Source organism: Microcebus murinus, chromosome 9, assembly GCF_040939455.1.
Source record: "Microcebus murinus isolate Inina chromosome 9, M.murinus_Inina_mat1.0, whole genome shotgun sequence".
NCBI classification, from domain to species: Eukaryota; Metazoa; Chordata; class Mammalia; order Primates; family Cheirogaleidae; genus Microcebus; species Microcebus murinus.
Genome location: NC_134112.1, coordinates 22,482,597 through 22,510,395, shown reverse-complemented (window position 1 = coordinate 22,510,395; position 27,799 = coordinate 22,482,597). Strand labels below are relative to the sequence as shown.

General features: G+C 47.7%; 1 protein-coding gene across 2 annotated transcripts; it reads left to right on the top strand.

Annotated features, from left to right (window-relative positions):
• On the top strand, positions 1–26,097 carry MTURN (maturin, neural progenitor differentiation regulator homolog). Of its 2 annotated transcripts, XR_001146452.3 has the most exons (4): positions 1–411; positions 10,310–10,432; positions 20,819–20,979; positions 22,379–26,097. XR_001146452.3 is itself a non-coding variant. In XM_012735872.3 (3 exons), the coding sequence occupies exons 1-3, from the start codon at positions 250–252 to the stop codon at positions 20,927–20,929; spliced, it is 396 nt and encodes a 131-aa protein (XP_012591326.1). In that variant the 5' UTR covers positions 2–249; the 3' UTR covers positions 20,930–26,097. The 2 variants fall into 2 exon arrangements, 1 of the variants encoding a protein (XP_012591326.1); XM_012735872.3 differs by having other exon boundaries at positions 2–411; positions 20,819–26,097.
• Positions 26,098–27,799: the final 1,702 nt, after the last annotated feature.

Genomic DNA, 27,799 nt, shown 5'->3' with positions numbered 1-27,799 from the left:
CGCCCGCGTTACACACCGCGTGTAAACAGTCGCGGCCGGCTCCAGCCCAGGCACCGCCAGGGAGCCGCGCCGCCCGGCCCGCCGCCCGCCGGGAGCCCGCGCCGAGCCTAGCCGAGCGCCGCGCCGCGCGGCCCGCCCGGGAGGAGGGCGCCGAGGAGCGAGGAGGGCGGGCGGCGGGCGGGAGGCGGAGGGAGCGGGAGCGGGCGGCGAGCGCCGAGGCGGAGGGAGCGGCGGGCGCGGCGGGCCACGATGGATTTCCAGCAGCTGGCCGACGTTGCGGAGAAATGGTGCTCCAACACGCCCTTCGAGCTCATCGCCACCGAGGAGACCGAGCGCAGGATGGATTTCTACGCCGACCCCGGCGTCTCCTTCTACGTGCTGTGTCCGGACAACGGCTGCGGCGACAATTTTGTGAGTGCCTGGGGGAGGGACCGCCGGGCCGGCGGGAGCGTGGACGCCCGGCCGCGGCCCTGAGCCGAGCCCCCGCGCGGCGGGAGGCGGTGGGCGCCGAGCGGGGGGCGTGACCCGCTCGCGCCGCGCGCCCCGCGCCCTGCGGGGCAGCCCCCGGGCCGGGCGCGGCGCTGCCGGCGCCCCGAGTGGGGCCTGGTGGGTGGCGGCTGGGCGCCCTTAGGATCCGGGGAGCCGGGTTGGGGCGGGAGGTGTGGCGTCCCCCCGGAGTCCGCCCCTTCCCTCCTGCGGGCGCAGTTTTGGGAACGCGACCCCGCGGCCCGTGCCTGGTGACTGGCTTGGGGCATCGTGGGGGTGGCTCCCGCGTCGCGCCAGCCCGGGCCGGGGCTCACTGACCCTCCCGCTGGATGCGAAGTCCGGACCTTCCTACACCCAGGCATCCCGTCCGGACGAGGAATCCCGCTCCCCTCCCGGTGCTCCGACGCCACTCGCGGGATCGCCCCGCCCGGAGAACCCCCGCCCCCTGCCCCCGTGTTGTTCCCTGCGCTGCCTCTGGACACAAAGCTCTGTCCACACTGGCGATGCCCCATCTCCTGGACCTTCTTTGCGGAATTACACCCGGATCTTAAAAACGCACGCGCGCGTGCGCATACATCCCGACCAACACACACACACGGACACACATGCACACACACACGCACACACGGGCACGCCTGTCCCCCTTTGCCCCGTGCTCCCACTGCTCCGCTGTGAGCTGCAAGCGAGGCGTGTGGGGCCGGCGGTCGGGTTGTGTCCGACCAAGGCGGCCGCGGCCCTGCCCGAGACCGTCGGCTTCTCCAGATGAGGGAGGATCTCCCCACCCCCATCGCGGAGGGACGGGACCGGGAACTGCCGCGTCCAGACCTTCCACTTCGCATCCCGCGCCCACTTGGGATCTTGGCGCTGGCAGTTTAGGAAGAGGATGCGGAGGGCAGGGGAGTTGGGGCGCGAGGGGCAGAGTCAGGGCGAGGACGGCGCTCCTTGGAGTGTTCGCGAGGACCGGGAATAAGTAATGGTCCCCAAATGTAAGATGGAGGCGGCCGTGGGTGCGGGTTACCGTGTGGTCGCTGGCCCGAGCCTGGAGCTGGCGCCGCTGCCGCCCCGGTGCACGGAGGTGGGGCGGTGCGGAGGCGCGGCCTTGCGCAGGCTCCTCAGGTGGGGCAGACAAAGCTGGGCCGTGGTCCGGCCCCGACCACCCACTGGAAGTTCGCAAAGGAGTTAGGCAGCGAGACCGCCTTTCTCGGTTCCGGCAAGGTGAAGGATTGTGCATGCCTGGCCAGTAAAGCATGCCCCTCCCACACCCCTACCCGGTGGAGGGGAAGCACACACCTGGGCCTAGGTGCAGGGCACTCTAGAAGAGGGATGGCCTTGGGTGACAGCCAGATTTGAGTTCTGGCTCTGTGACTCTGGTCAAATGCCTTCCCTAGTTCAGTTTCCACATCCAAAAAATGGTATGATAATACCGGTGCCCAGGTGTTTGTATAGATAAAAGCGCGTAACAGTCTCTGACCCAGAGCAAGGGCCCCACAATTTGGGATCAGAGACACCTAGGGTTACCCAGAGTTTGGAGCTTGTCTCATTTTTTTTTAAGAGCCTCAGTTTTCTCACCTGTAAAATGGGGTTCATCAGAACGCCTCTATCACAGGATACGTATGAAGGGCAAGCGAGCTATTAATATATATAAGCACATCTTGACTGTAGTTAAATAAGTAGTAAGTGTCCTTTGTTATCCAGAGGAGTGGGTGATCCTTGAAAAGGGATTCACTCTGTTACAAAAGTGTGAGAAAGCCCCAGGATGTAGTGGAAAGGGCACCAGAGTCCAACTAACTTGTAAGATGTTAGGATTTGATTAGGGTCCCTTCTAGCTCTATCTTTAGTCTGCCAGTGTTCTTTCCCTCTTTTTTCTGTGTAAGATAGGGCAATAGTCGCTCATGGTTCTGGATCTTTTGGGGGAGGATCCCACACAGACTCCCTGCTGGGACGGCAGGGGGCATACCCAGAGAAATGACTTCAAAGAGAATAAGTGGGCTAAGGAAGACTCAAGACTGTTCTCTTGCCTTGAATATGTATATCAAACTGTCATTCAGAGACATTATTTATATAATCAGGCCTTTATCTTAAATATTTTCCCGCCTGCAAGAAGAAAAGGCTTCTAACACTTCAAGTGTTAATTCACTGACAATTTAAAGGGAATAGATAGGAAGATAGAAGATGGGGTGAGGGAATAGTTCCTCGGGTAGAATGGAACTTTCCCAAAGTTCCTGGAGGCTATACCAGACAAGATGCCAGCCGAGGGAGTTTTCTTGGCCAAATTTCTTGAATCTGACCCAGGCCAGGTTGCCAAGCTGCTCAGTTCTTTTCCTTTTCCCAGGAAAAGTTGTTAAGTGTTAGAAAAAATTAGATGAGTGGAATTCTTGTTATTTGAAGGATTTATTAACAATTAGATTATTTACATAGCATATCTTAATTTACAAAGTACGTTCACGTCATTCATTCGTTCAGCAAACATTTATTGAGGGTTTACTCTGTACCAGGCCAGGACTATCTAGAATACAAATAGAGTCTCTGCCCTCACACTCCTGGAGTCAGTTTACCTAGCTAAGAGACAGTGTGGTGTAGTGGTTAGGCACACAGGCTCTAGAGTCAGACTAATGGGTTTGCACCCCAGCTCCCCACTTCTGTGTGCCTCAAGAAATTTATTTAACCCCTCTATGCCATGGTTTCTACATCTGTAAAATGCGGATGATAATATTAGTACTTCCGTAACAGGCGTGTTTGAGGTTTGAGAATACTGCCAAAGTGGGGAGGATGATATTAGGGACTCTCTGGCAGGGTTGTTTGAGAACAGTGCCTATCTTGTACTCAGTGTTCAATAAATAGTATTATAGCTCATCTTACTGTTTTTAATCTCTGTAAATGTTACCACCATCCATCTAGTTGCTCAAGCCAAAAAACTAAGGGACATCCTTAGTTCTACTCTATCACTCCCTGCAACCAATTCATTAAAATTCTGTTACCCCCAAATATGTGCAGTTTCCACTCGTTTTTCCCCACCCCCATGCTGTCACACTAGTCTAAGCTACCATCATTTTTCATCTTATTTCCCAACTTCTCTCCGTGCTTGTAACCCACACCTCACCCTAAGCCAGTCTCCACTCAGCAGTTACTTTGGATCTATTTAAAATATAATCCAGATTGTGATACCACTGCTCCCCATTTTGCCAAAACTGACTTCCCATCCTTTTTATAATAAAACCTAAACTGTTGTCCTGGCCTCAAGCCCCCACATGCTCTGCCTTCCTGCCATAGTGACCTTTCTAATCCTCAGACATGCCAGCTCCTTCCTGCCTCAGGGCCTTTGCACTTGCTGTTCTCTCTGCCTAGAACACTCTTGCCCCAGATCTTTACATGGCTGGCTCCTTTATGCCATCAAGGCCTAGGGGAAACTCTCCTAACCACATGTTTCCTCTCCTCACCCTCTTTTATCAAACACTCATTAGTACTTGATACTTTCTTTTTTGTTTTCTGCCTCCCCCACTAGACTATAAAGCTTCATGAGAACAGAGATGTTGTCTATGTTATCGCTGTATCCCAGCACTTGGAACGGTGTCAGCACATGATAGGTGCTCAGTACATATTCATAAGAATGAATGAATGAATGAATGAATGAATGAATGAATGAATGAATGAATTACAGTCTGGTATACAAGGTCTGTCTGGAATTTTCAGCCATGTAGTATGTTCTTGTTATATTAACAATGGTTGATACTTTCCAGACAGCACTTGTGCAAGACACATGTTAAATTTCAAGAATTCTGCTTTGAACAACAATAAGAACTACCACTTATGTTTAATTTACTAAGTATTGGGCACTGTTCTAAGCACTTTGCACATATGAATTCATTTAATTTTAGTAATCTCTCAAGGTAGTCTAAAATTATCCCTATTTCACGGATGAGGAAGCTGAGGCACAGCAAGGTTTACTAACTTTCCCACCAGCTCTAATATGGTAGAGCATCTTGAACCATGGCCCTATATGGAATATATAGCATCACAGGGGTGACAGCAGGGGACCCAACCCAGACTGGGTTCAAGAGTGGCTTCTTATTGCACCTCACAAAAATTCAGTGAGGTAGGTATTATTATCCCCATTTTATAGGCAAAGAACCTGAGGCTCAGTGATTTTAAGGGACTCATCCAGGACTGTACTGCCGAGAAGCCACAGAGCCAGGACTTGAGCCCAAGCCCGGAAGCCTGTCCTGTCTACCACACAGAACAGCCCAAGGCAGGGTCAGGCGAGTAGCCCCAGGGGCCCAGGAACAAAGACTTCTTTTTATTTTCCCTCCACTTTGGAGCACCTGGGGCCCTCCCACACTCTTTCCTGGTCTTGCTTCACAGAGCGTCCTGTCCCTGCCGTCCCTTTCCACACAGCCTCCCGGACTGGGGCATCTCTCTGTGGATGGCCACGGTCGGGCCCTGGGGTAAAATGAAGCTGCCAGTGCCCTGCATGTGGAGGGAGTTCCGGGCAGGGCCACCCCCCAGCTCGACAGGCGTGACAGGCAGGCTCCTGGCCCTGGTGAGAGGGGGCCAAGAACTTTCCCTTCTTCTGCGGATTCGGAAGGTCCTGAGGGCTTGGTCAGGCGTGGAGCGGGGTGTCAGGAGCCACTCATGTGCCGGATGGACAGAGGGCGCTCCTGGGCGTGGGAGCACCAGCTGCACTCCATCCTCCTCCCAGGCCAGGGGGAAGGAGCTCTCTGAACAACAGCACTCACTGCCTGCCCCTCCCGCAGCAGGCCCGGACGCCAGTGATTGCGGGAGGGACTCTTACTGTCCTGCCTTGTCTGTCAGCCCATCAGAGACATGTTTGGATCTAAAATTTTGTATAGTTTAATCCCTCCTCAAGACAGAAACAAAAATGACAGTCATCATGTTATTAAAGAAAAAGGCTTTATTTATGGAAGGACTGTGTGATTTAATTTGATATCCGTTTGTGTATGTATATGTAGATATATTTTTCCCATTCGCAGTCTGAGCATGGCTTTATTCTTAACTAAGTGATCAAATAACAACCTTTCCATTTTGAAGAAAGAAAATATTACTTATTTAAATGAGATTGAATCGTGTTTATATGATGGTATGATGAAGAAGAAGGTACTTTCTTGCCTAATTTAAACTCTGCCCTCAGTGTCCTCACCTGCCAAATGGGGATAGTTGTATTACATTATTATTACTGTGCGGGTTAGATGAGGAGCAATGCATGTGATTGACTGTAAGGCATTCCCCGATGGCTGTGTGTTGCTCATATAGAGAGATTATTTCAGGAAAAAGATATGTCCTCTTATATTCTTGGAATGGCGATCCTGAGGAGAATTAATACGAGTTCAAACAGATGGGAATAAGCATTTATTGGGCCCCTGCTGTGAAGGACAGGCGTCTGCAGGTTGTCTCCTGTAATCTTTAGGACTGCCCTGTGCCCTACCCATCGCGTGCTGAGGCTCAGGCTAAACATCTCGCACGGAGTGTGTTAGAGCGCACGTGCCCCTCTGCTGATGCTCTGCTCTGCCCCTAGTTCCCTGTGCGCCCACCGGCCAGTTACTTAGCCTTTCTCAGCCTCAGTTTCCACCCTGGTGGAACAGGTCAGTGGTACCCAAAGAGCAGGCTGGCTGTCGTCTGGCCAACTGTGCCCTTCCCACCCTGCACAGAAATAGGGAGACAGGATGTGGCGGTGGCTTTTGTCTTCTCCTGCCATCTGTTCTGAGGACAGGAGTCAGTTTGGGATTAAGCTGTACCAACTCAAAATGGACTCCCCCAGTACGGAGAGTGGCAGGAAGCCCACACTTCAGTACCGCAGTGAGAGAGAGGCCCAGAGCAAGGGCCCCACAGGGCCCTCAGGTAACTGTCCAAGGAGGGAAGCAGAGGTGTGTTCTTAACTCCCGTGCCACCCGCACCCTGCTTCCGCGGGGAGCGCAGCCGCACAGCCACCAGGATCTCCAGCAGCAGGAGCAGGCACGTTGTGCCCCCCACATTTTTGTAGGATCGAATTACTATAGTAATCTAATGCCACTTTTTGGTAAATTTGATACTCTTACGTACACTCTAAAAAACAAGTGCTCATCTTTCTATTTGCAGGTGGCATGGTTATGTTGTCTTAACTAGGCAAGCTTTTATAATACATTCTGGCCCAACTTCATAGAAACAAGGGCCACAGGTGGCCTATACGCAAATCAGAATTCACACCAGGGATTTCTGTAGGAAAGAGTAGGCCGCTCAGGGTACACTGGTAGCGACCAGTGTACCCCTTCAGGGTGGTGAAGGCCAATTGGTTGTAGTCAGTAATGGCAATTGCTTAAGTTCTTCTGGAAAGATTTTTAAATGTCCTGCCCCCTTTAAATAGGTAGTGCCCATGATTCTCAAAGTGTGGTTCTGGAACCAGCCACCTGAGCCTCCCCCCACCCCACCCCACTGAATCAGAAGCTCTGGGGGTGGGGCCCAGCAATCTGTGTTTTAATAAGCCCCCGGGTGATTCGGGTGCACTGTGATGCCTCCAGGCCCCTGCCTTCCTCTGCTTCATTCATGTAGCTTCTCCTGGCATTTCTCACCATCACGGAGGTCTGCAGTCTCCCTGTCCCTAACTGCTGCCCTGTTGGAAAGTCAATACGCTGTCCCCAGATCCATATTTGCCAGGGCATAGCATTGTTCAGAGCTAGAGGTTCTCTGATTCTTGCCATAGCCTTTTCCTGGCCAAAGTGGGTGTTTGGTTACACATGCTTAAAATATTTTCCAAGTTGAAGTTATTGTGGCCACGCCCAGTGGCACAGGACTCTGGGTCTCCAGTTGCCTGTACAAGACTGGATCCCAAATCGTGTTTTCAGGAACTTCAGCCCTGCCTCCCGATGTCCTCCCTGGCCCCGTGGTTTTAGAATGGCCCCCTATATTTTCCTAACCCTCCTGGCCCCAGCCCCTTGCCTGTCAGTTTTCCTGAAGAGCCAGCCTGTTTTATCTGTGGACACTGCCTCATTGGACTGATTGTCCCACTTAGAGAGCTCTCGCACCGAATCTGGGTCCCATCTGTAGCAAGTGGCCAGGCCCTTATACCTTACTCTGTCCTAGTCTTGCTCTCGGTTTTATCTTATATCCTTATTTTTATTATTATTTTTCCTTATATTTCTTATTCGTTATTTTTCTTTTGTCCCTTTTTTAACCCCCAACTGCAGACTTATTTTTTAGTTCTTCTTGTCTTGCATTCTATGACTCTTTGACAGCTGCCTTGATGACTTTTGGAAGGAAGCAGCTTAAATAAAATTGAATTCTTCTTGTTATGAGATACAATGGATATAAAACAATTAGCAGATAGCCAATGATGTCTTTTAAGTGGCCATGCACATCTGGGTCTGTCTGAGTCCAGACCCTGTGCTCCTTCACTTTATCATGTGGACAGGGATTCAGTTAATTTTTTTTTTTATTCCACAAAACCAACAAAATTGGGAATCCAAGGAGAGAGAGACAGCCAAATGAAGGAAATTTAGACAGAAGGCCCTTTAGTGGGTGTTAAGTCTTCCTTCTCCAACATGGAGTCATAAATAAACAACTCTAAAAGTGGAGTAATGGAAATTGTGGCACAAACAATCTCTTCATGATCTTGTACACTGTCTAGCCCAGGTGCAGTAGCTAAAGCCCATAACCCCAGCATTTAGGGAGGCTGAGGCAGGAAGATTGCTAGAGGCCAGGAGTTTGAGGCTGTAGCAAGCTATGATTGCACCACTGCACTGCAGCCTGGGCAACGGAGCAAGACCTTGTCTCTAAAAAAAGATAAAAGTAAAAAAATAAACTATCGTATTACCAAGTGGTGTGGATATGTTGCAATTGTGTTATTGTTTGAGCAATATGCTTTTTCTCAGCTTACTTTGTAATTTAAAGCCCAAATGTACTTTTTTAAAAAGTAGATATACAAGTTTTTCACAGCTATACCTACTTCTGAATTAATGTCACCATGTCCCTTGGGTGGTGTTCCCAGTGACATCACATCGGGTGTCTCATTTACTCATCGTGTGACCTTAGCCTTGTGGCTGGTAGAAAGCTCAACGCCCCCTGTTCCTTCCCCATCCTCCTGCAGATGCAAAAGGGGAAAGAAGGAGACATGAGTATGTCCCCCATTTACTGACTATCCATGCCATCTGGGCACTGTGCCAACCACTTAACTTTTAACTCCTTTTCTAACCTTCATAAGTCTATAGAAGGCAGGCTTAAAGTTTTCTGTTATGTGGTGCTAGATGTTAATCTCATCTTTAACTTGGATAATAACTTGAAATACACTGGAACATTTATACATTTGTGTATGAAAATAGATGCTGAGCAGAACTTACTAAAGTAGGACTTTCTCCACTGATTAAAAATCAAGTGAGATAATTGATATAAAAGTACTTTGTACTACTATACTTTTGTACAATGTAAGAAGAGACTGTAACATAAATGACATTTCAGTGGCTCGACAGCTTTAAGGGTCTCTAATTAATAGGGAAGAACGTTTGAGCTGTTCTCTAAATCTAGAGCACCTGGATGTTGTCTCTATTAGGTGGAGAAGGAAGCCACTGAAGAAGTCTGTTGGAATGAGAGTAACGAGTGTCAGAAATGGACCTTTACAACTATGAAGCAGATAATTGGGGTGTAAAGATGGCATGTTAACACCTAGTTATTCTTGCTTGGATTTGAGCAGTATTTTAAGGCTATAGATCTAGTTCTTGGAAATCCTGCATGAGAAGGAAGGAGATGAAATGTTTCTATTGGGTGACAGGCATCTAACTTTCTGGGCAGTGCCTCCATAATTTGTATTACTAGATGGGGTAAGTATGCACTTGCCATGGACCATCTCTCCAGATATGTCTTGTCACCTGTGTCTCGCCCTTGCGTCTTGCTGCCAAATGCCTTCCTCTCTCCCAGGCCTCAGCAGTATTTTGCCAGTGGGGAGCTGTCATCATTTGGTCCCCCCTAAACAGCGATTCTCTTGGTACCTGACCGGTACCCTGATGTGATGCTTGTATCCTGATGCCTCTGCCTAGCTCAGTATGTAGAATAGGGGCTTCTGCACTGAGATCACTCAGGTCTGTGTCTTGGGTTCCTTCCAGATCTTTGAACATTTATGGGAGAGGCATGCCTAGTCTTAAAGATGTGCTAAAATGGATATCCTCATGTGAGAAAAAGCCTCACCCAGCCTTAAGAAAAAAATAAACCTAAAACCAATCTCTTTTCAGTCAGTGTTACATTGCAAAGTGATGCTTGGGTAAGATGCCCTCTTAAAGAATTAGAAGGAAAGCAAAGCTTTCATTTCCTGGTGACTTAGTGATGACTTTGCGGGCTCCCGTAAGTTCATTTCATTTTAAAGTAAATTTACCACCGCCCCCACTCACAGGCTGGTCTGGACCCAGAATGTCTTGTTCCAAGTTAGTGCTTACAAACATGCTTAATTGATCCTTCACCCATAGCTGAAGGCAAAGTTAAGGGTTTTGAAGGCAAAGCTCTTCCTGTCTGAAAACCACTCTTAGCCTGCACAAGAAGGTGAGCAGTGCAAATCCCAGGTGAGGACAGTCCACCCCATTGCCCTCTTCGCTTTGTGCGAGCAGATCCAGTGGCAACCAGAGCAGGTGAATTTACAGACCCAGAGCTTGGGGGCGTCCTATGCATTAGACATTTTTTGATCCCCTGCAGTGCAAACAGTGAAGAATGAGTACATGGGTTTTACTCTGGAATGGGAGGCCGTCTACAAATTCATGTAATTTTTAAAAATTCTGCTTGGCTTTCTGTATCTCACGCTGAGTGTAATGACGTGTGTGTCTTTGTTTTCTCCCTCTCACCCCTGGGCACGCAGCACGTGTGGAGTGAGAGCGAGGACTGCCTGCCTTTCTTGCAGCTAGCACAGGATTACATCTCCTCCTGCGGCAAGAAGACACTCCACGAAGTCTTGGAAAAAGTCTTCAAGTCTTTCAGACCTGTAGGTGCCTTGCTTTCTGTAGCGATTTGTGTTTTGAATACCAAGGGTGGTGGGGAAGGTGGGCAAACCTGGGGTGACTGATTGTTTTTCTCTTGTCTGCCCTGTGGCTTAGAGATAGCAGCCAGTGTGGGGAGGCTGCGGGTGGGGGAGGGGCCGGCTGTGACACAGCTGTTTGTCGCAGGGATGATGGTTATTTCTAGCATCACTTGAGTTGAGTTGAGAATCCCTGATAGGGAGGAAGCAAACAGATCCTTTGTGAGACAACTGAGCATTCCTGTTCCCGGCCAGCAGACTTCAAACCAACATGCTTGCAAGTGGTATGGAGGTTCTTTTATAATAGTGGGGCTATATTTGGGGGGTTGCCCGAAAGCAAGCCCCCAAATAGGTTATACCGCCACATTTGTGGGTATGGAGAAGGATGAAATTGGATATTGGGTCTGGTTTTTTTTTTTTTTTTCTCTTTTTAAACAGTCTCTAATAGAAAGCTTACTTTTTTTCTCCCTTTTGGGATTTAGGAATCTGTATTTCTATGACTAGCTGACAGCCTGTTTTCATTCTAGCTGATAAACCTGTACAATCAATACTCACCCCCATTTCGAAGATGACCTGTTTTCCTCTCTCTTCACTGGACGATAAAATCAGATTTCCAAGGTCCCAACACTTCCCCCAAGTGCAATTCCCTGCCCACCCTAAATATTCCACGTGTTCCATGGTATTTGCTAGAATGTCTATTTAAGTAGTTTAGTTATTTTTCACTTTTTAAAAAATACTACGTCCTTCTCTGTTGAAGTTCTTATGCTTATCTTTTATTTCTTTGAGCATAGACAGGTTCCAATATTGCGCTTTGTAAGTCTGCCTTGTCTTTTGTTTCTGCTGGTTCTCATGCCTGGTATCTTGTTTCTTTGTGTGTTGGATTATCTCTACATGCAGGTTATTGTATTTGAAATGTTATGTATAGGAATACATTGAGGCCTAAGATGACAGTCACTTCTTCCAGAATTTTTGTTTGCTTCTGCCAGGACGTGGGGGTGCTGTCAGTCTGAGACCAGCTTGAAACAGTTTAAGGCTCGTAGTTCTCCGAAGGTTCGAGGATGAGAAGCCGAGCTGCGGATCTGGTCTCTTTCAGTTCATCCTTGTGAGGGTGTGGACTTTGGGGGCCCAGCCTAAAGTGGGGACTGTGTATCGCAGTATGCTCCTTCGGAAGACCTTGGGCTTTGACTTTGGCTCCCTGTCTCTTAGAGTGGGCAGAGAAAGCAATAAGGTTTCTAGCTGCTGCTTCCAGGTCAGCAGATGCCCTCAGGAAAAGAGCAGCTTTCTGCGCTAGGCTTGCCTCTCCTGGTTCTAATTCTTTGATATATTTAAGAAGGTATTTTTCATATTTAATCCAGCTTTTTTAGTAGTTCTTAGTGGAAGGGTTGGTCACAATCATTTAGTCCACCATTATAAGAAATAGAGTTTCAGTGGCTTTTGTCAAACTCTGTCTGATTCGTATCATTTGTCCATCCAGTTCATTTTTCATTTGTTAATTTTCTAAGTCAGTTGGGGTCATTCAAAATAGATATTTGACTTCAAAATACCAGTTTCTCCCACTTTTGTGTATTCAGTAAATAATACTGAATACTTACTAGGCGCGTGGCACTTTTTACTGCCTTGTCCTAACACCTGAACCAAACACATGGACAGCTTAGACCACACAGAGCTTACATGCCTGTTGGGGGGGAGACAAGATAAACAAGTCCAACATACAGTGTGTCAGCGATACAAGCCACGAAGAAAAGAAATAAAGAGGTAAGACGTGTCAGCAGCCCTGAAACTTTTGATTAAAGGACCAGGGCAGGCTTTGCTGAGAAGGTGACATTGGATTAAAACCTGAAGTATGGAGTGGGCCGTGAGGAAACCTAGGGGAAGAGCCTTCTAGGGACAGTGGAGAGCAGGAATGAAGGCCTGGGGTGGGTAGGGGACACCTGTGTTTGAGGAACAGGGGAACCATGTGGCTGAAGGGAAGGGGAATTCGGGACTAGCGAGGAGATGAGTCTGGGATGACGGGCCCTGCAGCCATGAAAGGGCTCTGGCTCTTACTCTGCAGCGATGGGGAGGTTGCACATGGCGGATTTGATTTGATGTGCTGGCTTCCAGGTTTTATTTCTTTTTCTTTCCTTTTTTTTTCTTTTTGAGACAGACTCTCTGTCTGTCACTCTGGATAGACTGCAGTGGTGTCATGGTAGCTCACAGCAACCTCAAACTCCTGGGCTCAAGCCATCTTCTTGCCTCAGCCTCCTGAGTGCTGGGACTACAGGTGCACCACCACGCCCAGCTAATTTTTTTTTTTTCTATTTTTAGTACAGATGGGGTCTTGCTCTTGCTCAGGCTGGTCTCAAACTGCTGGCCTCAAGCGATCCTCCTCCCTCTGCCTCCCAGAGTGGGGGGATTACAGGCATGAGCCACCGCGCCGGCCCAGGTTTCATTTCTAAAGTGGAGCTTCATGTTGTGGGCAGCGACGTTGCTCCTGAGCGGAGGAGCCTGGCCGGCTGCCCGCTGCTGTGGTGGGGAGGTTCTTTGTGCTGGGGCCTTCGGGCCAGGCCTGTTCGCCCCTCAGGGCAGGGCCGGCAGGAGGCACGGCCTCAGGGCTGGGGAAGGTGAGGTGCCTGCTGGCCTTGGCTTCTCCCAAGATTGGACTGCCCCAGATTGGAGGAGAGGGAGTGTCACTAACCTCAATAAAGGACTGTGGAGATCAGTGGGGAAACTTCTGCCCTCCCCTTCTCCACTCAATAGTGCGTTTCTTCCCAGGGGGGCCACTTGTATGAAGTGCTTGTTTTCTGTAAGGGAGCCTTGGGTTTAGAAATACGACATAGGAAAGGGTTTTGTTGCTGTTGTCGTAGTTGTGGTATTTGTTGAAGAAACACTTTCCCAAATGCTATAGCTCATCATGGGTAAAACCTGCACATCATTTCCCTGAAAATCTGTGGTGATCTCATCCTTTCGTGCAGCTGCTTTGTGTGTGTAGCAGGGCAGTCCCGGGAGGAATATTTCTGTCTTGTCTCAGAACAGCCCCGTCCTTGACTTTGAACCCCTGTTTTACCTTGGCTGCCCCAGCCCCAGCCCCTGCTCATGTCATCCCTCCAGAGAGATAAGCACCTGTCTGTTGACAGCCTTCTGCTGTCCTTTTGGGCATCAGTCAAGCGAATTCAATTAACGTTGCTGAAGCGTGAGCACTCCTGCTTCCACAGGCCAAGAGTGGGGTCACCTCTGCTCTTCCTCAGCAGTTCTTTCCGCAGGGCTAAGGCCAGGCCACTGGAGTGCCACCTTAGCACCAGTGTTCAGCAAGCTTTGTAGCCGTACACTTGCCTCTCTTCCTTGCCTGCCCCCCTTCTGAAACAACAGCTCAAAGTTCTCCCTCTCCACCAAGCCATCTGTTATTGGATTTGAGAAGGAAAAAAAAGTTCTTTTTAGCCATCTTACTCCTCTATTTTTCCTCTACTTCTCCTAGCACTCTGGGAGGCCGAGGCGGGTGGATTGCTCAAGGTCAGGAGTTCGAAACCAGCCTGAGCAAGAGCGAGACCTCGTCTCTACTATAAATAGAAAGAAACTAATTGGCTAACTAAAAATATATAGAAAAAATTAGCCAGGCATGGTGGTGCATGCCTGTAGTCCCAGCTACCTGGGAGGCTGAGGCAGGAGGATCGCTTGAGCCCAGGAGTTTGAGGTTGCTGTGAGCTAGGCTGACGCCACAGCACACTAGCCTGGGCAACAGAGTGAGACTCTGTCTCAAAAAAAACCTTAGGGTTACCATGCAGATTATACAATGTAATTTTTGGTGAGTACTCAGTGTAGGGTGTTATCCATGGTAAGCACTAAATACACGTAGTATTGAGGTGGATACTAGACAAAATATTATTGAGAAGTGAGCAGGACTTATTGAAACCTTTTGTGGGGACCTTAGTTTTTGGTGGACAGAGAAAATTTGCTAAGTGATTTCAGTATGCTTAACAGATACATCTGACTAAGGTAAGGGATTTTAAAAGGAATGGAGGGGTAAGTCAAAAGTTTATCAACACTGGTTTTGGCAAAATAATAAACATTCATTGAGTTCCTAATCCATACAATTTGCTGTGTTAGGTGCTTGAGAATGAATGGATGCCCCTGTCCTCCCACAGTGACGTGAGGCCAAAGAGTCTCAGGGTTATGGATAGTTATTTTCGTCTTTTCCGTATTTTCTAAGTTTTCTGTAATCGCATAATCAGAAAATAGGTCATGATTTTTAAAGAAGCTGTATCATTTACAATGTTTAAGAAGTTCTAGGAATGCCATTTTGAGTGGGCTCTTTGAGGAACAGAGAGCCAGGCTATGGCTTCATGAGGACTTATGGCTTGAAGAATGGCAGGACCTCAACATGCTTAGAGCAGTAGGAGGGCTGGCCAGGGAGAAAGCCCAGGAAGGGCTGTCTCACCTCAAATTCTTTAGGAATGTTCCCAGTGGGGGAAGGTGGATCACCCTGCCCTGCCTTGCTCTCAGGCCATGTGGCCTCTAGAAGATCACTCAGCCTCAGTGTCCCCATCCTTAAAATGGGGGCATTACCTGTTTCACTGTCTTCATGGATTCATGCGGAGTTTCGAAATCAGACTGAGAACACGAAGGACTGTCAAAGTGCAAAGACACCATGCTGAGGTTAGTCTCAACTTCTGGTGTTAGGAAATGTTTATTGGGTGAGTAGATGACTCTGGAAGTGGCCAACCATCTTTCCTCCTTGAGTGACCCACACTCTGCTCCACTCCAGTGACTTCCTATCTTGCTAATGATGACCTCTCAGAGAGGTATGATTTTGACCTCGTTATTTTGTCTTGCCCCTGGCATGTCATACCCAAGTGGTATGTGTATGAAGCGAAAATGCCAAACAGGCTGTTGTTGCCGTCCATGAGCAGGCACTGCTGTCAGTAATGGCTTTGGAGACACCGTCAGTAGCTTTGGTAAATGTGAACTGGACAGTCATCGGAGCTCTGCATTTTTCTTATTTAAGTGTGACTCTCAGTTTACAGTTGTTGGTCATCATGTGATTGAGCTAGATAATAAAACAGTGGTTATGAATCTAAATAATGGTGATCATGCCATTGATTTTTTTTTCCCCCACAACGTTTTCATGTTTTTTATTTAGTGACAACTGTAACAGTCTTAGCTCTGGTTATAAAAAGTTCACAAGAGAAGAGCTAGCCTACTATTTCCAGTTTAGCTGCAAAACTAAACATCATCTTTGCCCTTTCCAATTCTCTCAAAGTTTTATGAGCATAACCAGGAATGACTGCTTTCCCAGAGTGTTATCCATCTCCCCCGTACTGGCCGTGTGGGCGGGAGGGGCAGCAGGCACCGGTCGCTGGTGCGGATGTGCGCTGTGTTGGTTCATGCTGCTCTGACGGCCCAGCCTGCAGCTAGACCCTGTGGTCGCTGTGGCTTCTCACTCTCACTGATCCTGGTCCTCTTCCTGGGGTTGCTGTGTGATTCACATTTCTTTTCTCAAGAAGTAGAGATATTTCTGCCAAAAAATTCCCTTAATTCCAGCTCACCGGCAAGATTGATATTTTTGGTTTGCCACTAGTGGCTAGGGGACCAGGGGTCAGACTCCACATGAAAATCCTTTGTGGTCCAGAAAAAGTCTAATTCTTCTATTCCTGTAGTCCACCGTGGGAAGCTGCCCCAGTGGGTCAGAAAGTCTGATGAGAAAAGATTATGCACACGTGTGGGTCTTTATAATAAACAGTGAGTGTTGACAATTTAAGTTTATCTTTTGCTTTTGCTCATGTCATGAAAATTCAAACTTTCTCTTTTTTAGAAAGTACAATGGCCCCCAAAAGTAAGAGAGCATCTACTACTCTTGCCCATGTTGGTCCCACATCCATCTTGCCACCTTTTTTCTCTAGTGTCGGGAAGACAGACTGACCGACCAGAACCCCATCACGGGTTTCTCGTTACTGCCAGCATCATGATCCTTAGGTAGGTGCTGTCAGATGCCCAGATGTTTAGAATCTGGCTTCTGGACTAGCAGCGTCCCCGTCACTCGGGAGCTTGTTAGAAATGCAGAATCAGGTCCCACCTGAGACCCACTGAATCAGAATCTGCGTTTTAGTTAGATCTGAGTGAATCATACACACCTACGCATGGTGAAGGGTGAGAAATGCTGCTTGCAAGGAGCCTCTGGAAGGAGCGTTTGGGGACCTCTGAAGCCGCAGGGCGCTCACTAGATGAACCAAAGCCATAGCTGACCACTCTGCTTTCCAGGACACAGACCCCTCCTCCCCTTCCTTTAAGAAGATGCTGTAGCCCACTGTGCCATGTGAGTGCCCCTTCAAGATGGCTGATGCCAAATGCCAGCTGACTATGGCCCAAGTAGTTTGCACCTCTGTTCAAAAGACCTGGAGTGGGTCCTACAGGTAACTGATACTCTCTCTCGGGTCTGAAGAACTTCAGTTCTCAAGGGTTGGCAGCTCTGTCTTTCAAGTGCAGCCCTGATCGATGGATGGGCCCCAGAGGTTCTTCTGTGATCATAGCCCAGAGGAAGCCTGTGGACAGCAAGACCTTGGAAATGCCAACACTCTTTTTTGGTGTGAAAAAAAAAAAACTTATTTTTTTCCTCTTGTCAACTGAAAAAAATTTGACTGAAATAGGAATGAATGATTGTAAGTGTCAGGAGTAATTTATGGAAACCAGTCTCTTCAGGGTTTTTGGCCCATCTCCTTTTACATGCGAGGATGTGTGGGCGCAGCAGGAGCAAGGACTGTGGGGTTCCTCCCGTCTGCCTGTCCTGCACTGCCTGTGTCTGATACATCTTCTTGCCTGCTGGAAATTTGGACCGAGAAGTTAAGTGTAGACTTGCCCACCATAGATGAGAGTGGGGATAGAGGTGGGAATGCTAGAGTATTACATATCTGTATGCTGTCCCTTAGAACTCCAGGCAAATTCTAGTTCTGGTACTTCCTATATGTGTTTCCAAATTGTACATACTCATAAATGTAGACATTAGCATTGTGTGCTTTGCATATTGCATTTTTAAAAGGTGTGGTCCCCAGAAGAAAACATTGAAACCTACAGCTAATAGGAACAGCACTGACAGCTAGATGGGAGTTTCCTGGGTAGCCTGGTGGTTAAGCGTGTGGAGTCTGTAGTCGGATGACCTGGGTTCGAATCCTGGCTGTGCCACTGACTGGGCAACCCTGGGCAGGGTCCTCAGCCACTCTAGGTCTCTGGTAAAAGAGGATGGTGGTGATCCCTACCACACAGGGTTATTACAAGGACCAAAGGAATTGATGTGTGTAAAGCTGCTTAAGACAGTGCCTAGCGGATAGTAAGTTAATGATATTAACTGTTATTAAATGTGAAGCATGATGAAGTCGTGTGGTTCAGTGGAATGCACAGTGCGGTAGCCCCAAGGCGAGCACAGCGGGAGACGGAGGGAAAGCCTGGCTGCAGGCAGTCTGTGGAGGCAGCAGTAACTGCGTCATCCAACCGACTGTGCCTTAAACACAAGAAGTGAGAAAACGTAGCTCGGTCCATTTGCGTAAGGCTCAACAGTCTGCACATCCCCGCCACCTTCGGTTTAATCACTTAATCTCCGTGGTAACTAAATAAGGTGGAGCAGGCGTCATGTTCCCACTTTACAGAGAAGGACACTGAGGCTCAGCAGAGGTGGGGGCTTGGCACAGACCCCCAACTAACTATTCCCCTGGCTTCTGGCCCCCTGTCCCGGTGTGTTTTCCACATGGCCTCTCAAAGAACCTGCAGCCCCTGCACTAAGGTACCTTAGAAGTCCAGAAGGCCACAGAGGACTGCTGCTCCGTCCCCCTTCTGCAAGAGCAGGGCGTGAGCAGCTTCTGGAAGGGTGGTCAGAATACTTCCAGCCCCAGGGAATGGCCTCCCACGTGGCTGGTGTGCTGGGACGTATACCTAGGTGCTTTGGATTCACATTTAAGGGAGGGGAGGGAGGAGAGAGAGGGGAGGGGTCGGCCTCCTGGATCCCCTGCCACGGGTCCCTGAGCTGCAGAGAGGAGGGTGTCTCGTGCTACCAGTGCTCTGTGTCAGTATGAACCACCTCGGTGTATCATGGAGAAGAACCATCCATGCATGGCGCGTCTCTTTAGGACAAGGATGGCAGGTACATAGATGCCTGCTGCAGCTGCACCCTCTTTATCTGTGGCTGCCACTGCAGACTGACGGTGACATTTCCCACTGGGCCTCAGCATCCTCCTGAAGCTCCAGGCAGCCACCACCTGCCAGTTCTGCTAAGTGAGAGGGAGCCCACCGGCCATTTCTCCTTTAAATGATATCCCTTCAGTGCAGCAAATAGTTACGTTCATTGTTGAATTTCTGCATCTTCTTTTGCTGTTTAGGAGATTCTGGAGTTCCCAGTGGTGGCAACAACATTTATGTTTTACCAGCTTTTTAAATGTTACCACTCATTTGACAGTTTCACCTTGCTTTGTCCTATAGCTCTTCAAATAAAAATTGACCACCAAAATAGTGGTCATCGATGTTCATTGTGACCAGCCATCATTTTCTCTCTCTTTGGAGGCAAACTTTGTCTTTTATTCCATCCACTAAAATCCTGTAAGGAGTCAGTAGCAAGAAAAAGAGGCTTCTCCATTCTCCCACACGGGATTGCTGTACCCAGTCTGGATGGACGAGCTGAGACCCACGCTTCCTGCCCTTCCGGTCCACGTTAGCAGCGTCTCTGTCTCTCGGAGGCAGCTGCACCTGCTGGGCTCTAAGGGGAAAGCGCGTGTCTGCAGTGGGCTGTGCGCACCTTGGCAGGCACATGCAGGGCGTGACCAACAATGCCCAGCAGATATTTTGTCCTAAATGCCTTTGTAGGGCTCTGTGTGAGCTGCAGCTAGAGAACTTCAGAGTGAAGGGACTCTGCTTACCCCGTCCCCATTTAGGCATTGGGAGGGACTGGGAGGAGGGCTGGCAGGATGCTAGGGAGGCAGTGCAGAAGAAACAATGACCAGTCTTATTGTCAGTGTCTTAATGTGATTAGTGTTTGGGTCATTAGGGCCACTCTGAAGTTGCCTACAGGTGATTAAACTGTCTGTAAACACATTCTTCGGCCACGAGCAGACAGACTGTAGCTCTTGTCCAGGAGCTGGGAGATGAAAGCCTGACTCTCCCAGACAGGCCTGGGAGTGCCAAAGGCTGTGGCTTCCTGCCCGCATGCGACCGTGCTGTTCGTATTGATCAGGCCTAGCAAATGGTGCTCCATCTCTAACCAAAGACCAGCCAGTGCTTTGAAAAAATGTTTATCGTGAATTTCCCTGATAATCAATTATAGAGCATTTGGAAAATATGAAAAGATAAAAAGAAAAAAAAATTAACTCATAATCCCACAATCTAAAAAAAAAACCTTTTAATATGTGGATGTATTTCATTGAAATCTTTTTTCTATGCATATATATATAAATTTTAAGAAAATCCGTATTATAATGAAAGTGAAATTTTATGCTCTTTCTACATATTTTATATCATTAAATTATTTAAAAATGTCATTTAAAGTGCATATATAAGATTCCATTTTACAGATGCACCATAATTTATTTAACCATTTTGCTATTGAACATTTTAGTTGTCTCCACATTTTTAGAAATGTGTTATAAATAATAGCATCATGTGTTTTTAGGAGAGAAAACAGAGAATAGATTTTTTTTTTTTTTTGAGACAGAGTCTCACTTTGTTGCCCAGGCTAGAGTGAGTGCCGTGGTGTCAGCCTAGCTCACAGCAACCTCAAACTCCTGGGCTCGAGTGATCCTTCTCCCTCAGCCTCCCGGGTAGCTGGGACTACAGGCATGCGCCACCATGCCCGGCTAATTTTTATATATATATATCAGTTGGCCAATTAATTTCTTTCTATTTATAGTAGAGACGGGGTCTCGCTCTTGCTCAGGCTGGTTTTGAACTCCTGACCTTGAGCAATCCACCCGCCTCGGCCTCCCAAGAGCTAGGATTACAGGCGTGAGCCACAGCGCCTGGCCTGAGAATAGATTTTTGACATCTGGATAGGACGGTCAGCACTGTTCATCTCATACTACTGCTAACGTCCCAGTCGTGTGCGCATGCACATAGATACATAGATGTGCACACATAGTTGTGTGTCTGTGCACATGTGGTGTCTGCTGCCGTGTTTTGGTATGTTAAAGGAGACTCTTCCCGGCTTCCCAATAAAACCAACTGACATTTCTGTCTGAGTTGAGCAAAGTAAGTGTAGGAATAGCTGGCTCCCTCAGGACGCCTGTAGCTTCATTGTACAGTGTGTAAAGTGCTGTCTAATTGGGATCAGATGCCTTTGGTTGTCTTCCTGCCTGTGGTCCATTTGGCACTCACAGCTGCTTCTCTCTCCTTCTCTCCCCATAGTTACTGGGGCTTCCGGATGCGGACGATGATGCATTTGAAGAGTACAGTGCAGACGTGGAAGAGGAGGAGCCAGAGGCGGACCACCCCCAGATGGGGGTCAGTCAGCAGTAGACCTCCGAGGGCGCTCACTGGAGAAGGAGAGTGAGCCCTGTGGTACCTAGGTGGGCTTGCGTGCTCCTGGGCTAGCATTTCGCATTAGCACTCTGAAACAGGACGTCTGGCTCCCAGCTTCCAAATTAAAATGAAATACCTTTTTAACGACCACAAAATATCTGTGATGAGCTTTGCTCAGAAGTGACCTGAATTTCACTCCTGCTTCAGTGGGGTTTCTATGGAGTTGTCTTGGTAGCCTTTGCCATTTTGAATTTAGAGTCCATTATGCGGCTGACTATTCTCTCTCTCGAGTTTATGTTGGAGAATTACCGTTCGCTGACTCGAATGTAGAGAACTCTGAATGTATTAAGGGTGTGCTCTGAGTCCTCACAGGTGACCTTACTGAGGGAAAGCATGGCAGAGGAGAAATGCAGTCTGCACTTTTTATGTACTTTTTAAGTGTCTGTAAGTGAAAGGTTTTGCTTATAAAGCATGAGTTTTAATATCTAGTCATTAAACTGCACAAGTACAGATACAAGGGCAGAAAAGGATAATCCCGTAGCATTGGATTAAGAGGGTAAGAGAGGTGGAGAAGCCTCTAGGCGTCTTGCCATCACGGAAGTACCTGGGCGTGTAGCAGCTGGTTCACAGCTGGGTGTAAATGTTACCTGCTTGTTCAGTTGTTTCAAAACATGCTAATTCCAAAGCCACTTTTAAAGTCTAATCATGGAAATACAAATGGGGTGAAAGACATAAATTAGCAATTTCTTTAAAATGTTTATAAACCGTCCCATGTATGAAATGAAGCATTTATTTACCTTCTCTCTTTATAATGACATGGCAACTTGTTAAATCATGGAAACATCCAGAAGCCAAGTGCCACTTAAACTTTGAAGCCATACATAAATTTAAGAGGAAAATAAACCAGGATAAAAGGTTTTTTTAAAAATATGATGGAATCCTTCTTTACTTTCTTAATCTTTTACTTAAAAAAAGAAAAAAGAATCCCATTATGTAATTTATTAAAAAATTGTAATCAAGTACTTCGAGGGACCTTATTCACAGTAAATGTTTAAAGGGACGTGAAAGTAGGAATCTTTTAATTGTGGGCTAACATGGTTAAGAGGGCACATTTTAATGATCAAGATACTCAGACAACTCACAGAAACAACTTGTGTAATTGGAAGTACTGCTGTCATCATTTAGCCCAAAATTACTTACTGGGGAAATCCTTTGTAATGCTAACATGGAATTATTTGAAACATTCCTTTTATTGGACCCTTCCGCATCTCTGGTTCTAATAACTTATGATGTGGAATTTTACAACACTTACTAAACCTAGCATCTGGGGTGGGAATGTTTTAAATATGCGCACACATGCCCATTAGGTTGTCAAAGTTTTGAATTTTGAAAACAGCAGCAGCAACAGAGGCCACAGAACTTATGGGAGTCTTGTATATCTTCCAGGCATGTCGGTGTAAACCTGATTGTCTCCACATTTTCTGTTTAATTGACTGGTGCTGTGCGGAGTTTGGCTGCTCGTGGTAAAACAGTGTACTGCAGTTTTAAGTCATCGGGTAAAATAATACCACAGTGGTTTCCATCTGTGCTTCAGTACTCACATCTTTTCTTTTCTTGGAAAAGCATATTAAAGGTTAATTTCAAGTAAAATGACTTTCCTTCCGGGTAGCCTGTTAGCAAAACAAAACTTAGTATTTTGTTGGGGTGAGCATATCCCCCCACCTTCCGCAGCCCTGCCTGTGTTCTGGCTGGCTCTGCTTATGAGCAAAGGTGATTGTGAGCTGTAGGTTATGTACTCATAGATGTCACCCAGACGTGGTAACCTCTATTTTAACACAGTAGGCTACAAGAGTGACTTCTGCACCCGAAATGAGAAGCTTGACTAGCTTGCTCCATTGGAAGGTAAACTGGAATTTTATAAAATTTTATAGGCTTAAAATCTAAATTTGCATATGTTTGGAAATTGAATGGATATCATCATAAAATGTATTTTATTGAAAAAGTGTTTAGACTTTGACCAAATACATGTCGGTATTATCATGTTAATGTTCTCTGTTTATAAAAACTGAGCTGAGAGAGACTCAGCCATTCAGTGGGCTGATGAGAATTCTGGTCTTTGTTTTGCCCCAGGGGTAGGGCATAGAGAATGTAGCTGTATGTTACTTATTTTCCATGGCAAAACCCAAAAGGCATTGACAGACAGGATTGTTTCCTCCAGAACTTCCTTTTCTCCAATTGCCTGCCTATCCCCCCAGTGCTTGCACACGCGTGCACACGTGCACACTCGCTCCCTCCCGCATTGCAGATACTCTTGCCAGGGCTGGGCGGTGCAGAGCCTCACCCGGTGGGTCACCCGGTGGGCGGTGAGGTCAGGCAGCCGTGGTTTCTGCTGTGGAGATGGTTCCATGCTGAACCGTGGTCGTGACCTTTCCCACACAGAAACCAGGAGGCGGCAGCAGGGGGGTGGAGGAACACCACCTGGGACATAAGAGAAGACTCCTGGGTCCTAGTCTCGACTCTGCCCTTGACTGCATGACCTTGATAAGTCCCTTAACCAGTCGGTGGACAAAGGGCGTGTGCCTTTCCAGCTGTCAGCACTGCCCCCTGTGCCTGCCTCGTGAGGGGTGTGTGCGCAGAGCAGCAGTCAAGGAAACTCTTGGGGACACAACGAGGAAATACATCTAGGATCTTGCCACGATGCTGTCCTTAGGATGCTGGCCCGACAACTACCCTAGAACACGTGGATCTGTGAGTGTCCAGACCCCTAGGACCCAATCCTGTGGGGCCAACAAAATTCTGTTCCTTAGACGGGAGGATAAAGGGACGCCCCAGGAGACATCTCTGTCTCAACCTGTGGGAGGCACAGCTTTTCCTTGTCCCCTGGCAGACGGGGGCTTTGGAAATGGTCTACATTTAACCTCACTGAGAGGAGATTTGCACGAAGGATAGCTGGGAGAGTGAAAGATGAGCAGCTACTTTTTGCCATGTCAGCTAGTAGGGGGACAGTGACAGTGACAGTAAAGACAGAGTGAATGAGAAAGAGAATGCATGAGAACGCTTGACTACCGGCTGCTCTTTGTGGGCCAGGTGTGAAACCAGACCTCACGCCTGTGATAACATTACACAACCGCCATCCTGGGTGTGAGTGAATGATGGAGACATTTTTCTTATGGCTACCTGGGTACTTGCCTCTGCCCGATAATACGGAGCAGGCTTCAGGGAATCAGTGAATTACGGAGCCAGGAGGGAGGTGAGACCCCACACAGTGCCTGCCACCGCTATGGATTCAGTTGTACTAAGGTGTCCCTACTCACGACTCCCAGGCCCATGGCAGCACATGGTACATTTTGTTTTTCCACAGCTGGAACATGGAAAGTCCCTTATATAAGGATTCTCCTTGTGTCCTGGTACCAGAATCAGGTTTCCCGTGTACTTAACTGAAAACTTCTCTTCTCTACTAGTTGCAGTCATGTTTCATGTATAAGCAGAAACCATTCTCTAGCACAATACGACTCTAAATATTTTTCTTTCATAAGAGCACAAAGTATATGGACCTAAGGGAGCTGTGATCCCAGGCATCATCAGAATTTATATTTTAGGAATATGCCTAGCATGTTAAAATTCACAAGTTGGGAAACAGATATGAACAAATCTCATTTCCCGCAGAGAGAGGCACGAAGGAATAGGCAGGACTTAATTTGGAGTTGGGGGAGAGGAATAAGGCAGAATGAGAGAGTTGGCGTCTGACAGTTATGTGAGACCCGGGGAAACTGTTTCCATGGCTCTCTCACCAGACGCCTTCTGTCCTCCAAGGGACTGACTGGGTTGAGAGGCAGAGCCTTATATTGGCAGTGGCTTTGCGACTTTAAAAATGCCCCCCAGCCAAGGAGACAGTATGAGTCCTGCTAATCTGGTGGAGTTCTTTCCCTCCATAAAACCAGCTGCCAGTCAGAGAAGCCTGTCTGTGCAGACAGATCTGAGAGGGGCTCCCATGCCCTGGCAGGTAAGCCTTGAGCCATAGTTGGGTCTCAGTGGCAGCTGGGAGGAGGCTGTGGTCAGGAATACCCCCTCAGGCTACAGGGCAGGGCCCTCGTACTCCACCTTGCTTCAAGGTTGTAGAAAGAGCACAATTCAAACTCAAGTGGATCTCAGACCCCTCCTTCCCTCCAGCGAGTGTTAACTCCAAAGAGATGCCATTGCCAATTGCCTAGTCTTCAGAGAAGCCTAATTTTTTTTTTTAATTAAAAACTAATCCTCTTTCATAAAGACCCAATCAATTATCCTGGTTTTGTGATAACAGAAATGACACAAGAAGCTGAAGGCTTTGATTTTATAGAGTAATTCTAAACCTTGCCAGAATGCCAGTAGCCTGTGGTGTCCATGGTAATGCGGTGTCCATGGTAAAATATCTATAGCTCCTGCCCACTGGGTACATTGTTAAATAATATGTTGTCTTTTATATTTTTATTTAAATTTGGATTACAAAAATACAGTACCTATGAGTATTTCATGTTAGAAACCCCATTTTAAAGCACTATAAGGCTAAAATAGGCACAAGCAATTAAAAGTGTGTGCCAGGCCACATAAAAATAAACATTTCATTTGCTCAGAACCATATTCAAGTTGTTTGGTACCAGAGAGAAAGCTGACAGTTCTTTGTGAACTGCCTTTTCCTGTTTTGTTTTTGTTTCTCCAGATTCAGTTCCCCCCCCCCCCCAGCACCTTCTCATTTGCAGGCAGGTGAAGATGCAGCGCAGCTCTGTGCCAGTGTCGGCTTTTGAGCGGGGTAGAAATCTCTAGTGCGAGGGCAAATCTGAACTCTCTGCGATGCAGTCTTAATTTGTGCGTGAGAGCAAAATTTAGCCATCTACACAAGAGGCGAAAGCAAGGAACAGTTGTTGGGTTTTTTTTTAAGGCAAGAAATGTTTCGTGTAGGGTATGTGTGCTTTCTTTGCCTTCATATTTCCTTTCAAAGAAATCTCTTGTAAATTACAAAACTGTGAAATGGGTTGCCAAAAATTGTCGCCCTTTGTTAGATGCTTCAAACGGTGTAAATCCTAGATTGAACCCCACCCTCTCCTGCACCCCACCTCCCCTGAGAGGGAGGGCCTCATCCCCCATGATGAAATTACCATACGCTTGCTATTAAAGAGCCTTCCAAACTCTGGTGGTGTTAGCCTCTTTTTTGCTGTCCACAATGTGTGGCCCTAAAGGACACCTAATGGGATTCATAAAAGAAACGAGGAGTAAGGACCATTGGCCTTACTGATGGTGGGAGGGTGGGGGCAGGGGGGACAGGAAACACTGACATGGGTCCAAAGGGTAATGACTTACGTGTTTGGGGACATTAACATATCTATTCTGATGCTTTAACTTGTATTCAGTAATTTTCCCCTTCTCCTTTAAACCAGTACTTTAGTTTTGTGTTTGAGAACCTGATTTTTTTCTAGCCTAGTTAGGAACCCTTTGTGGCACCAATGAGAAATGTGTATTCTCTGTCCCTTCTCTGATGACATGACCCCATGTCCCCACTGCTTTCCTCCTGGTTATTGCTGTCCACTAAACAATGGCATTTAAATAAATCTGGAAGTTGGTGGTAAGTTCCATTATTTGATTAAGAGCGAGTTTCTTTCACCAAATGAATGGGTCTCCGTAGATTAAATTAGATTTGAGATTGGCTTAATAGGCACAGGCGTAGAGGCCTGGGTGTGTATTTTAGATAACTTAATTTGTGGTTCTTTGTTTTCCACGCGCCTGCTGTCGGAGATTTTACTCAAGCGGCTGTGCGCAAGCATTCCAGACTACACTGGGATGCGAGCGATCCGGGAAGCCTTACCTGTGTGAATTCCTTCCTTGCACTGACACTAGATCACTCTCACAGATGTAGTTTATAAAATGCAGATTGGCCCCTTTAAGTGTAGGGTCTAGTGTTAGAAATACCCATATTTCCCCTTCTGCAGTGAAATGCTGAAATCAGTTGGCTGGGGGGGAGGGGGACCGAGAGTTGTCTCTGACCGGCTGGATGACCCTGTGCGTGTCCCCTCTGCCTTACTGCCCCCCCCCCCCCGCCAGTCTTGGTTTCCTTATCTGTAAAAATCAGAGTGGGGACTCATTGCTGAAGTTGCCATGTGAGAATGTCCCTTGCCGTGGCCAGTGCAGTGGGTAGGGAGGGTGGGAAGTCCCGTCATAGGGGAAACACTGTCCCACAAAACCGGGCTGGGTAGCTGGTGTTGGCAAAACTGTACTTCTCTGGCTTTGAACCCATTTACCCTGGGACCCCCTTTTAGAAATGAAGACCCCTGCTTACACTGTGGATGGGTATTAGGCCAAGTGCCAGCGTCCCCGAACGCTTCCTCCTGGCTTCCTAGATGGCCCTTCTTCTTGTGATCAGTAATAAGGAATCAGAAGCTCCAAGAAAATGGGAAGATTTGGGGTGCTCTGCTTAGGGATTAATTAAATAGTCTCACTTTCTTTAGAAGTGAGGCACATTTCCAGAGTCAATTCGATCCCAGCAGGATACCATACTGCCCTGTGTGTGTTGTGCACACGTATGGTTTGAAGTTCACCGAGATGAGCAAAACAAAACCCGCCAGCCGGTGTTTGGACCCTGCGCCGGGGCTGGACCAGGTGAACTTGCTGTACGTGTGCCAGAGTGTCTGGTGGGTAGTTCTGCCCGGTGCCCTGCTCAACTGGGGGCGGACAAACATTCCTTTCTCTGTTTGGCAGGCTTGGTCCCCTGGCACTTTGGAAAGTCAAGAAATGCATCCTGCAAAAGCTGGCCCTGTACTTTTCCTCTTAGCACCGCATAGGCAAAAAACTTAAAATACTTTTATCTCTGGCCCACCTTTTTCCCTTTTTGGAGTAGAA

Excerpts from the sequence above, each read along its gene's own strand:
- MTURN (XM_012735872.3), top strand. The coding sequence starts at position 250 with ATGGATTTCCAGCAGCTGGCCGACGTTGCGGAGAAATGGTGCTCCAAC. Across the intron at positions 412-10,309 it reads ACGGCTGCGGCGACAATTTT|CACGTGTGGAGTGAGAGCGA; the intron begins GTGAGTGCCTGG and ends CTGGGCACGCAG. Across the intron at positions 10,433-20,818 it reads TCTTCAAGTCTTTCAGACCT|TTACTGGGGCTTCCGGATGC; the intron begins GTAGGTGCCTTG and ends CTCTCCCCATAG.